The sequence below is a fragment of the Mycteria americana genome, chromosome 5, assembly GCF_035582795.1.
Source record: "Mycteria americana isolate JAX WOST 10 ecotype Jacksonville Zoo and Gardens chromosome 5, USCA_MyAme_1.0, whole genome shotgun sequence".
NCBI lineage: Eukaryota > Metazoa > Chordata > Aves > Ciconiiformes > Ciconiidae > Mycteria > Mycteria americana.
In genome coordinates, this window is record NC_134369.1 from 54352035 (window position 1) to 54369450 (window position 17416).

The window sequence follows — 17416 nt, forward strand, 5'->3', positions numbered from 1 at the left end:
AGATCTCGGAGAGTTGCCTGTGACCTAAATTAGTCATAACTTTCCATGAGGCATGAAATTCTGTCCTCCAAACTCAGTGATGATAGCTTTTCCACTCCAAAAGAGTTGTCTAAAGTCTTGGTCCCCTTTCCACCTCCATCAGGCAACTGATGGATATACCCAGCTATTTAAGTCAATACCTTATTCAAGCCTATTAGAACTGTGAAGGGAATAATAATAAAAAATGGCAAAATTGCTGATTAGATTATTTACTTTGTGTCTTGAAGATATTTTACTTTTTACTTTATCCTTATTCAGGCTGCCTGGAGCCTGAAAACACGAGCTTTGACAGAAATGGTGTACGTGGATGAAATCGATATGGATCAAGAAGGAATCGCAGAGGTGATGCTAGACGAAAATGCCATTGCTCAAGTCGCACGTAAGAATGACTTTCACTTAAATACATTGAAGCAACAAGAGCTCTTTTGGTCAGGATTGTCATCTAGCATGAAGTAGTACATACTGAGGTGACATGATATGGCTTTTAGCTATTGCTACAAGAAGAGTTTTAGATTGTTTTATGGTTCCATGGCAATTTTGAGATACGCTACAAGATCTGATGTAGTGCTTAGACCTGTCAGACAGGGGTTCAGACAAAGAGTGTTTTGTCAGCTTTTCCTCTACATCTCTATACTCACTAGCTCTTTTCCATCAGTGCATTGACTTATTTTACTCCTTTCTGGATTCTTTAGGCACTGAGGGAAATTAGAGAAAAATATATGCCCTTGATGTACTGTGAATCTCATCCATATGCCTGTGCTGTAGGCAACGGTCTGGCCAAATCTGACATCACCTTTTCATATCATTTCCCGCAAACTTTTTCTGAACTGATTTTCTCTCTTCTGCTTTTCTCTACTTTTTCCTCTCTTCCTTCCCAGGGCAGTTCTTCAGCCCTGTCATTGTTTCTTGTATGCAGCTCTTTTCAGCTTCGTCAGTTCCCTTCTAAGCGGGCAGTAATTAGTAGTCTTCCACTACTTTCTGGCATTATTTCTATTTTTCTCTGTTTCTTTAGTACAGTCCACATGGGAATTTTTATGCATCTTATTAGATGTGACTCTCAACTACCTACCATGTCAAGGAATTCAAGGGAAGAACTGGTTGTAGGCCAGAACTAATATCTGAAGCATTAAAAGCTTTTCTTGTCTGGATAGAAGTAGGCAATTGCATAGCCATCTGATTAAATTTTTAAAAATTGTCATTACATGCTTGGTCACATATAAACAGTCAAGCAGTACTCAAGTTGTGGTTATACATTATGATAATCTAATTACATGTAGCTGTCTTAAAACAGCATAATAATATAATTTAGACTTTTATTTGATTTTATGTCCCCTGTGGTAGAGACGATCCGCCAAGAAAAATCATTTGATGAATATTATTGAGAAATAAGGCATTCTGGAAAGCTACATTCATAGTATATTTAAAGTGAAAAAAGGTGACTTTCTGGATAGTGTGTCACCAATTTCAAAGCCAAAGAAAATCATTATGATAGTGTAGCCCGCACTCCTGAATCATTGAGGTAAGACTTTGCTATTTGTGCTTCAAATCCACTAGATGTGCCTGAGCTAGTATATAGTTTTTCAGAAAGTATAAGAACTTTCCAGAGAGAAAGAACCCCTTGCAGTTTTTCGTAAATTATTAAATTGGTTAGCTTTTATCAGTGTATGTCATATCTGTGGTGAGAATTATCAACTATAGCTCCAGCTATTACTTCTGTGTGGACATTTTTGTGTGTACATTTTATGCCTGATATGACGTCTTTCTTTTCAAAGGTGTATTTCTGAAGTAAATAGTTAAAACTGTCATTAAGTCATCCAGTGATCTTTTCTTTGATAAGCTAAACAATCTTCTCATTCCAAGGTATATCTTTTAATTTTTGAGTTGAGTCTTGAAACTCTCTTCTTAACCCTTTCCAATTAATCCTTATGCTTTTTCAGTTGTAGTCACCAAACCAGACAACAGTCCACTGACACATAGGAAATACGTTTCTCTTCTACAGCTTGATTTTACTTTCTTTATACATCTGAAGTGTTTTTCTGTTACACTTTTATATAAAAGGTAAGCACAGATATCACTAGGAAGGGTGCAAAGAGGACGGAGCCAGTCTTTGCAGTGGTGCCCAGCGACAGGACCAGAGGCAGTGAGCACAAACTGAAACACAGGAGGCTCTGTCTGAACATCAGGAAACACTCTTTTTACTGTGAGGGTGACTCAGCACTGGCACAGGTTGCCCAGGGAGGTTGTGGAGTCTCCCTCCTTAGAGATACTCAGAAACCATCTAGACAGGGTCCTGGGCAACTGGCTTTAGGTGTCCCTGCTTGAGCCTGGTTGGACTGGATGACCTCCAGAGATCCCTTCCAATCTCAACCATTCTGTGATTCTGTGATCACTTCCACTTTTACACACGATTTAATAAAAATGGGTGCTTGCTGACTGTGAGCTTTTTCTTTTGCTGTTAAAATGTGTTAGCCATAGTTGATCTTGACTCAGGGTCTTTTACTGTGGCAAATCTTCCAGGAAATCCTCCCCCACTATAATTATAGCTTAAAAACTTAAAAATGTGTAGTCATACCTCCCATATTACAACTGGTATTGTCTGTACTTCACTTACTAAGCAGTTCAAATCCTTTGCATCAGTTACCTGTCCATTTCAATTTTGCATGTGTCCTTATCTTAGTTTCCAGATTAAACTATCTTAATCATGATTTTGCTCTCAGTCTTGCATTATTAAATAATTACTAAATTGTATAGGGTCCACTGGAAACAACTACTTTTCTGTGGTTCCTCTTCACACATATATAATGAAATCTGTCTTCCAGTTTTTAAATTTTTATAATTTTGCTGTGTTAATTTTCCATCAGTCTTGTTTATTATAAAAATGTCCTATAGCATCATTTTACAGATAATTCCCAATATGTTACCTTTGGACTCTTAACACCATCAATTTTATCAGCTAAGGTTGTAATCTTGTTTAAAAGTGTTACCTTGACAACATAGTTTTCAGAAACTCATACTAATTGGCATTATGGATAATCACAGCTATTTCATTAACTAGGGAGTTAAAGGAGTCATCTGCAGTCATCACTAACTGCTGAAATTATGCTCTTGAATTTTGTCGCTGTTAGTGGTCACATGCACTGCTGTGGCCTCTTGATGCCTATTCATAGCTAGTTCATTTGGGATTCTCAAGGTAAGGACTGAGTTGCCTGGGGTGAGATCAAGGGAACTAAATCCTGTAAGCATTCTCCCAGTACACCAAAAGCACAAAACAATTGTAGTTATTAAAAAACATGTCTGGAAAAGGGATTTTAATGTCCTACCTTTTCTATATTATTGCAGTAGTTTAAAAAAAAAAAAGGCTCAGAAAGTGGAAGACTAGTTCATTGTCTGCTAGCCTGAAAAGTTGAAAGCCATTTTCTCCATTTCTCAGAAGAATGCCCTAGTTATGTTAGAAACTCTGCTGGGTGGACTGTCCACCCTTTCTGTTGTGGAGTGAAAAATTCAAGATTCACAGGACTATAAAGAGCAAATAAGCAACAGAGATCCTAAGTGCGGCCAGCCAGAAGAGAGAGAATCCTGAGTTTTGGTCCTTATTTTAACATCACTTACATATTTAGTTGGTTTTACGAAGGAGATCATGGTATAATACCTTTTTCGTATTATTTAACTTTAAATAAAGCTGTAGCCAGGTGGCTACTCTAATATTGGAGTCAGAGGTGCTTGGTATCAGCATGGATTAAAAAAGCTAGAAGGTATTTAGATTGAGTTAGAAGTTACTGATTTGGACAAGTCTACTGAATTTGCTTAGACAATGGACTGGTAATATCTCAGAGGTAATTACAGCTTGATGGCGGGAGAGAGAGAAGGCTAAAAGAAGGGCAAACTTGGGGTTTATCTTGAGGAAAAAAAGAAGGAAGGAACTATCTACCTATCCGTTTAACTTCAGTTCTTGGAAACATTTGGAATAAAAGCAGTTCATAAGTATCTGAAAAGTAAGTAAATGAGTAACAGTGATTTGTCAAGAACTGGCTGTGTTAACTTAAATCTCATTTCTTTCCATACATTGTAACAAGCAGTGAACAGACCAGAAGGTATAGATGTCATATCTTGCTTTTAACCAAGTTTTTAAAACCATCTCTTAGACATTCACTTAGGAGGTTAGACAAACTGACTATAATCAAATGTCAGTGAAAGTGATGGAAAATCTACATGCAGGAACTAATAATTCTTAATGATCCACTGTCAAAACAGAAATATGTGAAAAGAGGGAACCTTCATCTGTTCACCTGGGCTCAAGCCAATTCAGTATTTTCATTGATGACCTTTGGATATAGATGAGTTTGAACTTTACTGTGCCCTAAATTGTGGGTGGGAGTCCTACATGGGATTAATGACATGAGATATAATTCTCCATCTGCCCTGTAGCTGAAGGTTTTGGTTTACTTACTCAATTCTGGGTGCTATTTTAGTCCCAGATAGAAAATGTACCATTTCATATTAGCATGATCTCATTGTTCCAGTAACCTTTCTTACTTCAATGCTACCTGTTGCTCCTAAGATGTTCTTGAGAATTGTGGGTTAACCCTGGTAGGCAGCTCAGCCCCACACAGCTGCTGACTCACTCCCCCCAGGTGGGGTGGGGGAGAGAATGGGAAGGGTAAAAGTGAGAAAACCATGTTCATTGTGGCGGTTTCTTGCAATAGCCTGACAATTTATCAGTAGTACAGTGCAATATTTGGTTTTTGTCTTCTTTGTCTAGTGCTATGTCCCCTCAGTTTGAACAAAGAAATTTCCAGTTTATTGTAAGAAACAATCATTTTTTAAAGTCCCCTGGACAAGGGTGTAGCATCTCATTGTGAAGTGAGAAATGCTGTTACTTTATAGGACCAGGAACATCTTTGAAACTCCCTGGAAGTAGCCAAGGTGGAGGCCCCAGCCCAGCTGTTAGGTATGTGATTGTTTATTTTTTAAAAATGTGACTAGTTACAAATAAGCAAATCCTAAATTTAACTTCTGAAAATGACATGCTTCAGATATAAGTGTTTAAATTCTCTATCGATAAATACCACTCAACATAAGGATAATTTGCTTAACATCTTCAGGCCAGTAACTCAATCAGGAAGACCTATTACAGGATTTGTGAGACCTGGCACGCAAAGTGGACGGCCAAGTACTATGGAACAGGCTATAAAAACACCTCGAACAGCTCTCACAGCTCGTCCAATTACTAGTGCTTCTGGGAGATATGTCAGGCTAGGAACGGTAAGTTGTTTGACTCTGTTCTCAGAATGATGGCTTTCTTGGTCATAGTATGTGGTACAGTGACATTGTAGTTGACTTAAAAGCTGCATCTAAACTCAAGTTTGAAGGAGGTGAGCATTTTTAATTTTTTGTTTAAATTGTTTTCAAAGTAGAGTTTGAAAATGTTACTTATTAGTTTGCTAGTCTGTTTATATAAAAAATGTACACAAGTTCACAAAAATTCACATAAATTCCAAATTCACAAGTTCTGTGAGACTCATTTTTATTCACTGAAGGCCATGAAAAGACTATAACATGATTTCACCATAACTACATTGAAACCTTCTCCAAGTTTTTCAGTTTATTACAAAACAACTACTAATATCTGCGTGTCTGTCACTTCAGAAGATAAGGAAAATAATTATACTAGTTTTATCCGGTTCTATTGGAAAAATTAATAAACTGCAACTGACATGAATTAACATCACATTAATGGCAAAACATGATATGTTCTTACTATCACAGGTATGAACTAATCTTCCTAAATCTTTCTTGAAGATTTTTTTGTTACGTATCCCAACTGCCTTCACTCCATCTAACACTTAGTCCAAGCTACATGCTTAGGCACATTATGGAGATAGTGGAGAGAGGGAAGAAAAAGGTGATTCCAGAAGGTTATTCATGCAACCTCTTTCAGGGACTGTATAGGAGTAGGACAAATTCCTGGCTTTCAGAAAAGATGAAATTCAGTAAGAAGAGTCTGTACTGCACAGTAGAGCAATGCATCTACAAATGCTTTGTTTGTTTTTTGCGGTTTTTTTTGTATAGTACTAATATTTTGAAAATTTTCAGGAAAAGTGTAGGGGATCTTCCCACTTACAGACTTCTTTCTCCCCTTCAGGCTTCAATGCTAACAAATCCAGATGGCCCTTTCATAAATCTGTCTCGGCTGAATTTAGCAAAATATTCTCAAAAACCCAAACTGGCAAAGGTATGTAATTATTTTGGTTAGTGTTGTGATATCTTTTTCTTACTTTCTGACATCATTCTAATGTATCTGTACATGGGATTGGGGATACAAACAATGATGAACTGTGTTGTAGATGTAAAATTCAGAAAAATGGCGTGTTACTTATCTTTTGACAGTGGTTACCACACTTGAAAATGAAAATATGTTTGAAGAGGTTATGTTGAAAGTGTAACCTAGGAAAAACATTTTTATAGAATAAAATATTCCATTGGTAAATAACTTTGAACTGTGCATATAGGAGTGATGAAGGCCAATTAAAAAAAAAAGCGAGGAGGAAAAAAACCAGCAGAACCCTCCTTAGGGTCTGGACATGCAGTTCTGTGTACAAATAGATGGCAATCCTGGCCTAAAAATGTTCAAATGGTTTGGATTTTTCCCTTTGATTTTATGGCACGAGTTAACACTTTTTATATAAAAAGATTTCATCTTTTTGTTCAGAATTCTTCTTCATTTTCAGTTAAGATCTTATGATTGACAGCCATTGAAACTGAGACTATCTGCCAATAGAACAAGTTTATCCAGGTTATCTGCCCAACTTACAGGTTTCAGCTCTGAGTGGAAGGGACCTAAAAGTTGTGTAATGATTTATCACTCTCTGGCCTTTCAGTTGAATCTTTCCCCAGCACAATCAGTTAGTTGTATAGATGAAGATGTTTTCTGTGCATACTTTGTTCACAAAAAACAACTGTTGGGCTGAGACGAACAACTCATTTTGCACAAGGTATCGTCAAATGGCTATCAGACACACTCTCAGGAGCTAAATTTGGCTAGCAACCTAGAGTTGAAAGAACCTGTATGTATTCAGTCTATTTTGAGAAACATAGTGGTGAACAATGTTAGAAGACTAGCAGTACCTAATAATCTGCTGGTGGAAATTAGTTCCTCCGGTTCAAAACTTTACTTAATAATTTTTCATAAATGATTAGCAAATTCCTTTGCTTTTTAAAACCTGATGTAGACTGATGTAGGGCATTGCTTTTCAATGTGGTTTTCAAAGGAGATAAATTTTGTGTGATTGCACTGTGTTCTTCATCCACTCCTTACATCTCTGTCCCTTGGCCTCTTAACCAAACTGGGCAGAAGAACAGATTCAAATCTAGTAAGTTCTAGTCTGGCGAGATAATGAAAGACTTCTAAACTATCATCTGAGGGCAGTTATGAGTCAGTTCTTTATCAGTTCTGAAAAAACTGCAGGCCCTTTGTCCAATTATTTCCTTGCCAGCAATCAGCCAGCACACACATTATGCTAAATGCATCACAGTCTATAAAACAGGGAGAATGTAAGAAACCTGGGAAGGATTAAGAAACACAAGACACATCCATAAGAAACCAGGCCTAGTTCTTCTGCTTAAAGACAGCTAGCTTTTAATTGTGTTTGGTAACTCTATATACCATTTAAGTAGGTAGGTTAGCTTTCAGGTGAAATATTTATTCTCAGCAACAGCTCTCAGGAATGAGATATTTTTAACAATTTTGTTTTTTAATTAGCATTTTCTGGGACAGTGGGATAGCTCTGTCTTCCTTCAGTTTCGTGTGAAAAGAGGCTTAAGCCAAAAAGTGTAAAGCAGCAGTCACAGAAACATCCATAGGCAGCAAGTGTACTTGTCAGTATTATGAAACTAATACATTATGACATTAACATTTCACACAGAATGTAAGATCTAAGTTTAAATTTGGAGCTACTTGGATTTATAACTTTTTTTAAACAAGACAGCATTAAGGCTAAAGCCAAAGCAGGAGGCGAGACTGCAGACTGCACTCTGTGTTAAGAATCATTGGTTGAAGTTTTAAAGCCCTTTGAGCTGTCACCTCTCCCAGGTGCAAAAAGATGATAAATCTTGCAACTATTAAATTCACATAATTAGCCTGTGTATTCATGTTGGTATATACTCCTCCTACATACTTCTTCCTCATGTGTTTGCAAAGTATACTCATTGCATCTTTTTTTAAGTTAGATTACCTATCTTTTCATTGTATGACTAGGTCTTCTGATGTTTTGAAGTATACAGGAATGTGGCTTCTCTTTGACTAGCATCAGCCATGTTAAGGACTATTACAGGAAACCCCATAGTAGACATATGACTTATCACCTGTTGCCAGAGAGAGCCTCTGGTAAATCTCACTTAGCAACTGGTTTATGGCATGAAACAGGAAGTTTTATCTTTTTTAGCTTGTGGATTTTTAAAGAGTTATTATGATAACTCTAGATATTTTTATCCAAGTGAATGTTCAGTCATTTAAATCCTTTTGAAGGTCAGGGCCTATAGATAACAGCAGTAAATTCCTTGTGCCAGCCATGCAAGAAAACATCTTTTTCATCACTTTAGATTTACTCACTTTTACCGAATGCTTCCCTGTTACTGAACTAGAGGAGGAAATGTTCCGCTACTTCTTTAATTTCTATTCTTTTGTTATCCACCTATTCTAATCTCCCTATAAATGTGTTTTTATTTATAATTCTTTAATGTGTTTTAGTCATCTGTTCAGAGTCTTTTCTGACCAAAAGTAGAAGAAAAGTAGGTTATGGTTTACTTTCCTCACCAGACATGACAATTCATTAGTAATTCTCTAGTTCCCTTAAGGTAAATCTTTTAAGAATTTTGTGTGAGAAAAGCTGGCAGAAGAGTCATGGAAGCCCTTAGAAGACTGCTGTCTCGTTCTTTAGTTCTTTCCTCATGGGACAATATTTTCTTTTAGTTTTTCATAATGAATAATAAGAATTTAGAAAAACGTTCTGTTCTTTCGAAGCAATGAAGACCTGGGATTTTGGATGCAGAAAAAGATCAAGGTTCAACTCAACTGAACCTTGTGTTACTAGCACCCATGCTACATTTCTGGGAATAGAGGCTTCCAGTTTCCATTTAGTTATCTAGTATCTTTCAACATCATTTTATTCACTTAAAATGCCACCCCCATTACCTGTTAAATACTATTCTATACTCTAGTGCAGAACAACTACAAGGTAGTGTGACTTGCTTAGCTTTATACAGGAGTAAGTAAAGGTGCAGTTATATTACCGTGCAGTTGTTGTGGGCTTATGAGCAGTTACCACAGCACAGCTGATGCATGTAACTTCTTTAAGCTTTGGTATTATGATGGTGTGTTTGTGTTTCAGAAGTGCAATATTGTTAACATTTACCATTTACAAATTAAAAAAAAAGTTTTTCCTTTACAGCGAAAGGAAAATTCTGTAGGGTTTAGAATTTTTTTTTTCCTAAGGCAAAATTTGCTCAGCTTACATTCTTAATAAACCTATGTTTAATTTAAGTAGATTTTGCATTACAGAAGCACTTAACTATACATTGCAAAAAGTCTTTGTTAGATCACTTGTTGATTTTACAGTTAAAAAGTCATGGAAATGATACCAGGTTTTCAAATCTATATTCACTTTCAAATTATAGCTGCCCCCTTTTTTTTTTTTTAAAGTGACTTTAAGGACCAAAGATAAGAGACAATTCCACTAATCTCTTGCAACAAATTAAGAATTAAAATGCTTTCCTGTAATGACAATGTAGCACATCTATAGTTTTTGTCTATTCAAGTCTTAATTAAATGTAAATGTCAGCAATTGTGATGTGTGAATGTGATTGCTTTCATAAAGAATTAATTTCTGCCTAACATAATGAAGATTCTGTATTCCTCTAAAATAATATTATAATTTTTTATCTTAAAATATGACAATGTTTTAAATATTCTTCTGACAGGCATTGTTCGAATATATTTTTCACCATGAAAATGACGTAAAAAATGTGAGTAATTCATATGTTCCACTTTCAGTTTTTATTAAGTATCATTCAGTTATTTCTGTCAGTATTCTGCTAAACTAAGGATCCAGGTCGTACATCACATCTGAGTACAGAAGGGAAGCATTAAAAGTTGTTTGAGAGAGAGAGATCCTTTCCTACAGGGGTGATAATCAGGGATGATAATTTGCAAATACCAAGATATGGATTGCTCTCTTTTTTGAGAAGTAAAACATTCTAATGCTTAAAACTAGGTCCCTCATCTGTCAACATAAGATCCCTGTATCTAATGATTTCATGGTAACAGAATTTTCTGGAGCCTGAGCAGTAGCTGAAAGTACATGTCAGGTAGCTGAACTGCCTAGAAAGTTCAGAGTTCCTGAGGCTTGAGAGCAAGCAACAAGTTAAGGAAGACTGTCTGTTAACAGAAGAAGGTGAAAATATCTGACAAAATAGTTAGTGATTGAATTGAACATCATTTGACATTTTAAACGACTGAGATGCTTGTTTATGTATTTGGGTGAATAGAAAGGAAAGGTGTTTGTAAAACTGCGGAAAAACAAAAAATCAATAGGACTTTGGACACTTTTTTTAGAAATTTAATTACATAGTGCTGAGGTGTTTTGTGGCCTCAAGGGAAAGATTATATTGTCCATATGATTGTCTATAACATTTATTCTCCAAAAGTTTTCCTAATTATACAGTTTCCCTCTTACCCTATACAAAATTTTTCTTCTGTGGTTCTTCTTATGTTACTGCACTGAATGGGTAAGATCAAGTTTGGTTACATATTGTTTAAACTTTCAGAAATAGATGAAGGTTGCAGAACTTCTTTGGCAGTTCATCCAGGGAAATAATTTATTCAATGAATAAGGTGTCAAAATATTTCATTACTGTGTTAGATATATGCACCTGGTTGAAATGGAATCAAAATTCCTGCTTGAAGTTTGTTTGAAAGAACTGTTTTTGTCAATAATGCATAGCTGACTAAACAGTTACTGAATTTTCTGCAATACTACTAACTGGTGTGTGATTAGATTTGAAGTTAAACTCTCCAGTTAATGATAACACACAAAAAAATATTTTGTTGTTGTTGACATAGATCAGAACCATTTCCAAAGGTACTGCTATGTGAAGCTTTTTAATCTAGTATCAAATGATTATGGTTGTACACTGTCAATTTATTGCATAGCATTCTTTTAAGAGGATTGAATTGCAATGCACTATTAATCCAAAATATGGTTGAAACAGTAAGTGCAAGTGTCAGAAATGTCAGAGAGAAATAGCAATTAACATTTCATGTTCTGATACTGAATATGAAGAAAATGCCTGGGTTTTATGCCACTAACAATTACAACTTATGTTGTTTGTTACTGAGAACTCAGTTCACTAAGAATAAAAGGGTCACTTGATAAGATTCTGCACGTGCCTGTGACCTACACTTTAAGGACATGCAGGATCTCTAGGCTAGACAGATAATTTCATATAATACAAGGAATTTTCCAAGCACTCCAGAAAAAAACTGTAAGATGTTTTTACACTGCACTGCATGTATTTTGAAATCCTTGCTGAGAATCCCGAATCACTGTCTTGCAGGAGAAGTTTTGCCTATGGTTTTTTATGCAACCTAGCCATTTGAATAAATGTCCATAAGCAAAGAAGTGTCAGCTTAGTCACCATTGTTTATTGTGTAATGAGAAGGAGATCAACATCTTTGGTTAATGATAGCATCTTGTAGGAAAAAAATTGTGTCACACTTCACACTACAAGGTGCCTTTATAATGTAATGTGTGTGTATCTCTGAAGAGATTTTTTTTTTAACTGTTCAGTTTGCTTTCTCTTGTTTGCTTTCATTCGTCTTTTCTTCTGTGCTTTCTACACCATTTTCAATATAATTTTATTCTCCAAACTGTCCTCCCTTCCTTTTGAACCTCATCTGCATTAATTTTTCTTAAACAAAAAAAGAAATACCTTCACTTCTGCTTAAATTTGGCTGCATCACTGTTCATTCACCTCTCCTACCAATGGCATTTCACTAATTCATTTTCTTGCTTCTCCCTGAAAAGAATTTGGTCATTTAGGATTCAGCAGAGAAACAGCATATATGTTAACTATTTAAACGTTGATCTGGATCTTGTTTGATCACCCATTAGAACATTCTAGAATGCTAAGGAGAATCTCCAGCCCCTAGTAGACGGGGGAGGGAACATAGTGACCAAGGATGAGGAAAAGGCTGAGGTACTTAATGCCTTCTTTGCCTCAGTCTTTAATAGCAGGGCCAGTTGTTCTCTGGGTACCCAGCCCCCGGAGTTGGAAGATAGGGACGGGGACCAGAATGGAGTCCCCATAATCCAGGGGGAAATGGTGAGTGACCTGCTGCACCACTTAGACACTCACAAGTCTATGGGGCCTGATGAGATCCACCTGAGAGTACTGAAGGAACTGGCAGATGTGCTCACCAAGCCCCTTTCCATCATTTACCAGCAGTCCTGGCTAACTGGGGAGGTCCCTGCTGACTGGAGATTAGCAAATGTGACGCCCATCTTCAAGAAGGGCCGGAAGGAGGACCCGGGGAACAACAGGCCTGTCAGCCTGACCTCGGTGCTGGGGAAGCTGATGGAGCAGATCATCCTGAGTGCCATCAGATGGCATGTAGAGGATAACCAAGGGATCAAGCCCAGCCAGCATGGGTTCAGGAAAGGCAGGTCCTGCTTGACCAACCTGATCTCCTTCTACGACAAGGTGACCCACCTAGTAGATGAGGGGAAGGCTGTGGATGTTGTCTATCTAGACCTCAGTAAAGCCTTTGACATGGTTTCCCACAGCATTCTCCTGGAGAAACTGGCTGCTCATGGCTTGGACGGGTGTACTCTTCACTGGGTAAAGAACTGGCTGGATGGCCAGGCCCAAAGAGTGGTGGTGAATGGAGTTTACTCCAGTTGGCGGCCGGTCACAACCAGTGTTCCCCAGGGCTCTGTGTTGGGGCCAGTCCTGTTTAATATCTTCATCAATGAACTGGACGAAGGGATCGAGTGCACCCTCAGTAATTTTGCAGATGACACCAAGTTGTGTGGGAGTGTTGATCTGCTGGAGGGTAGGCAGGCTCTGCAGAGGGACCTGGACAGGCTGGATCAATGGGCCGAGGTCAATTGTATAGGGTTCAACAAGGCCAAGTGCAAGGTCCTGCACTTGGGCCACAGCAACCCCATGCAACGCTACAGGCTTGGGGAAGAGTGGCTGGAAAGCTGCCTGGCGGAAAAGGACCTGGGGGTGTTGGTTGACAGCCGCCTGAATATGAGCCAGCAGTGTGCCCAGGTGGCCAAGAAAGCCAATGGCATTCTGGCTTGTATCAAAAATAGCATCGCCAGCAGGACTAGGGAAGTGATTGTGCCCCTGTACTCGGCACTGGTGAGGCCGCACCTCGAATACTGTGTTCAGTTTTGGGCCCCTCACTACAAGAGAGACATTGAGGTGCTGGAGCGTGTCCAGAGAAGGGCAACGAAGCTGGTGAAGGGTCTGGAGCAGAAGTCTTATGAGGAGCGGCTGAGGGAGCTGGGACTGTTTAGCCTGGAGAAAAGGAGGCTGAGGGGAGACCTTCTTGCTCTCTACAACTACCTGAAAGGAGGTTGTAGAGAGGTGGGGGTTGGTCTCTTCTCCCAGGTAACAAGTGATAGGACGAGAGGAAATGGCCTCAAGTTGCTCCAGGGGAGGTTTAGACTGGATATTAGGAAATTTTTCTTCACTGAGAGGGTTATCAAGCATTGGAACAGGCTGCCCAGGGAAGTGGTTGAGTCACCATCCCTGGAGGTATTTAAAGGACATTTAGATGAGGTGCTTAGGGACATGGTATAGTGGTGGTCTGGGTAGTGTTAGGTTTACGGTTGGACTTGATGATCTTAAAGGTCTTTTCCAACCTATACGATTCTGTGATTCTGTGATTCACTGACATCTCTTGCATCTTTGTATTACCTGCTACTGTGTGATGTTGCACATTCTTAAAAAAAAAAACAAAACAACACTTTTCTGCATGAGATGAGATGAAAATGCTTGGAGGGCTTGGAAGCCTGGGAAATTGGCTTAAGTTTGTGACTGTATAGACTGAAAAGCCTCTGCTTGTGGACTTTCTGCATGGGTAGAATTGGAAGACCAGCTCCTGCAGTTTTGCAAATAAAACACAAAAGTAGTAGTGACGATATCCTTCCTTTGTCACTGTGCTGATCTGGAACAGTCTGTACTGTTCTCAACTGCATTATTATAAAAAGCAAAGGCAGTTTTATTATTTATCTTCTGTTTAGTATTCAGCCAGTATGTAGAAATTAAAAAAAAAAAAAGCCTCAGCAATTTCAGTTGAGAAATATCATTAATCAGTGTGCATTGAACTAGACAAATAATGCTAGGAACTTGGTTCAAATTAAAAGTAAATACATCTGTAATCTATCAATTATCAGAAACATGGGGATGCAAGAAGAAGAGAGAAGCACTGAGCTTTTTCAGCAGTTGAAAATGCATTCAAAAGTCTTTCATCTTATTTAATCAAAAATTAAACACTTCTCTGAAGAAATTACTAGTGCCCTGTCCATTATTGTTCTTGACTTGTTTCCTTTTGAACACATATACTTAATAACTGACTTTCTGTACCCCTTGAGCTATTTCTAAAGGGCATTTTATGGGCTAAATGCTGTAAGAGCAGGGCAGTTTAAAAGACTTGTCCAGAAATAGTTCAGCTGATACTTTTTTCAGCAGTAGACTGTGACATCGTATTCTGCCATTATTCACAGGTGGGTAATGATGACAAGACACTTTGTCCTGAGGAAGAACAATGAGTGTACGATATATACTTGGGGCCAGAAGTCATGACCTCTGATATTTCCTTAGTTCTTCCTAATATTCAGAAGTTTATACTCTCTAATAGAAATCTATTTATAATGGAATTATGTTAGATTTACAAACTATAGAAATCCGGAAGACACTCACCAAAAGAAATTGTGTTAAATTGACTATGGCTAATGTAATTTACTCAGCTGTCTTATAGACTATCCTGTGCTGATTTGTCTACAAATAAGACTTTAGTCAATAACTGTTGCTGGGAGAATTGCTGCCATTCAACAGCACGTGAAAGAAGCAGCAGACGCTTGCTATTGTTTCCATCTATCTAATTTCTTGGTGCATACAATACTTTGTATGAAATGACTACGTTTCAAACAAATGTACATTTACCAATTTAATTTTGCAATACAATAGTAAATTACCACAACTCTACAAGCTGTTTTATACTGAGTTACAGCTGGTGGACAATTTGGAAGTCTTAGTTATAATACAGTTTAGCTAAGGAAAGTAATGGTAAAAAAAATGAATCTCAGAATCATGCTAAATAGAGTTACAATTAAAGAATCTACATTCTTTTTCATTTAAAAACAGCTCTGATTCATTCTTTAAGAAAAACTTTTTTTTTTTAAACAGAAAACCCACTAAGTATTAGGGGGTTTTATTATTTTTATTTGCACAAATATAAGAACTGAGAGTAAAGTAAACTTGTTCTGAAAGGCTTCCCAGGGCTAAGACTGTTATTGAAATGGACTCCTGCATACATGAGTAACAAGACAGGCATAACACTTACAACTGCTATTATAGGTTGGTTTTAAATTAACATGCTGTGCAGATTGAACATTGATTTGTACCTAAACTGTGCAATTTAAAAAAAAAAAAAGTTTACAGCAAACTGAAATTGAAATATGCTAGCAGTTGGTATTGACATAGCAAGGTGAAGGCTTTGACTTTTGAAAGTCTATTTTAATCACTTTACTAACATTTCAAAGGCCACATTGTCAAAAGACTTTGTTGTAATACCAGCAGAAAGTCTAATTACTAGCATGCAAAAAGCTGCCATTGATATGCACAAAGCCTTTTCAGGCAGACACTTTTTAGAAATGTTGGTAACATTTGTAGTATTTTTGGATTCAAGTTTTTTGTAAAGTATCAGAAACAGGATTTTTCCTATTCCTTTCCTACTTCCTTAATAGGAAAGTATAAAAACAGGACTGAATTTCAGAAACTAACTTAAAAAGGAAGTCATACCTTGTTTCTTCATGTTAGTAATAAGATCCCAGTAAGAGTTCAGGATCTGCACTGACAAATAGACTGCTGATGTTAGTGTCTACTAACATCAGTCTTAGTTCCCACTTTCCAATAACTGCCAGAGTTGTTATCCTTGGATAAAATAGTTATCAGAAATAATTAGGGTACCAAAAAGAAAGCAGAATGTGTAGCTACAGAAGGGATCATTTTTTGAAATTCAGTCCTTCTCCTTGAATACTTGTCATCAGAGCACTCTAAGGAAAGCTCTTTGAAGCATGTTATTTGTAGTATGGTCCTTACTCATTTTAAGTGGCTGCTCATGCTGCATTAGAAGCAGGTGCGGTGTTTGACAGACACACGCATTGTTTATACATTTGTAAATGCAACAAAAGTAACCAATCTTTTAACATAACTACTTTTCCAAATTTTCCCGGTACTGGGACAAAATTGCGTATATGCCTTCAGATGAAAGAAAGTATTTGTCTGGAAGGGAAACTCATAATTTCTGTCTTGAAGCAAGCTTCTTCCCCGTTATAGCTGTAGTGTCCAGAGGCCCTGTTGTGCAATTTGCAAAGCCATTAAGAAACAGAGGGCAACCGAGATAAGAGCTGTCATCTGAGGTCTTCAAGGATTCCACGTAACTGGAAGAAGTAGTGACTTCAGAGTTGTAAGCTTTCCTCGGTTTTCTCTCTCCTGTTGCAGAGGCAGGGAATGACAACTGTCTCTTTCTCTTTGAGGAGAGCATCAGTGCAACTCCTTAGCCTGAATTCCTGCAGAAAACAAATTATTCTTTCTCACAGAGCCAACAGAGAGCAACTTGTCTAAGGTGTTGTAGCTCCGCTGACTTTGCTGTGCTATGTCAAATCTACACCCGTTGATTACTTGCAGCCTCATTTTGCTAGCAGGAAGAACAGGGATCAAACCCAAAGGTAGATGTCACTAAATTAGGCTCTTTCTAGTATTTCAAGTATTCAGATTATTTTTTTTCCTGGAAATTACTGGTTCTTCTGCTACTGAGTGGCCAGTGCACAGAACTTTTCCATATTGTTCCTAATAGATAGCTAGTTTCTGATTTCTGTGGTCTGCAAAATGTTTATGAAAACAAAAAAAAGGTCAGTTCTTTGTTATAAAAATACTGCGTTAAAGCTTTTTAGACTATTTCTGATTATATCCCTAAATATAAATAACAAACGTTGCACGGCTTTGATATGTTCTGGGACAAAATGCAATTTAAAAAAAATGAACACTAACAATTACTTCTTTGGTAGGCCTTGGTACAGAACACACA

At 37.5% G+C, this 17416-nt stretch overlaps 1 protein-coding gene across 7 annotated transcripts in view; it reads left to right on the plus strand.

Moving 5' to 3' along the window:
- TTC8 (tetratricopeptide repeat domain 8) overlaps window positions 1-17416 on the plus strand; it is a 46741-nt gene that overhangs the window by 13193 nt on the left and 16132 nt on the right. For all 7 annotated transcript variants that reach the window (XM_075503413.1, XM_075503414.1, XM_075503411.1 and 4 more), the window contains 5 exons: window positions 298-418; window positions 4924-4987; window positions 5142-5301; window positions 6182-6271; window positions 10015-10059. In XM_075503413.1, coding sequence (XP_075359528.1) covers window positions 298-418; window positions 4924-4987; window positions 5142-5301; window positions 6182-6271; window positions 10015-10059 — 480 coding nt within the window. The remainder of the gene's footprint in view (window positions 1-297; window positions 419-4923; window positions 4988-5141; window positions 5302-6181; window positions 6272-10014; window positions 10060-17416) is intronic.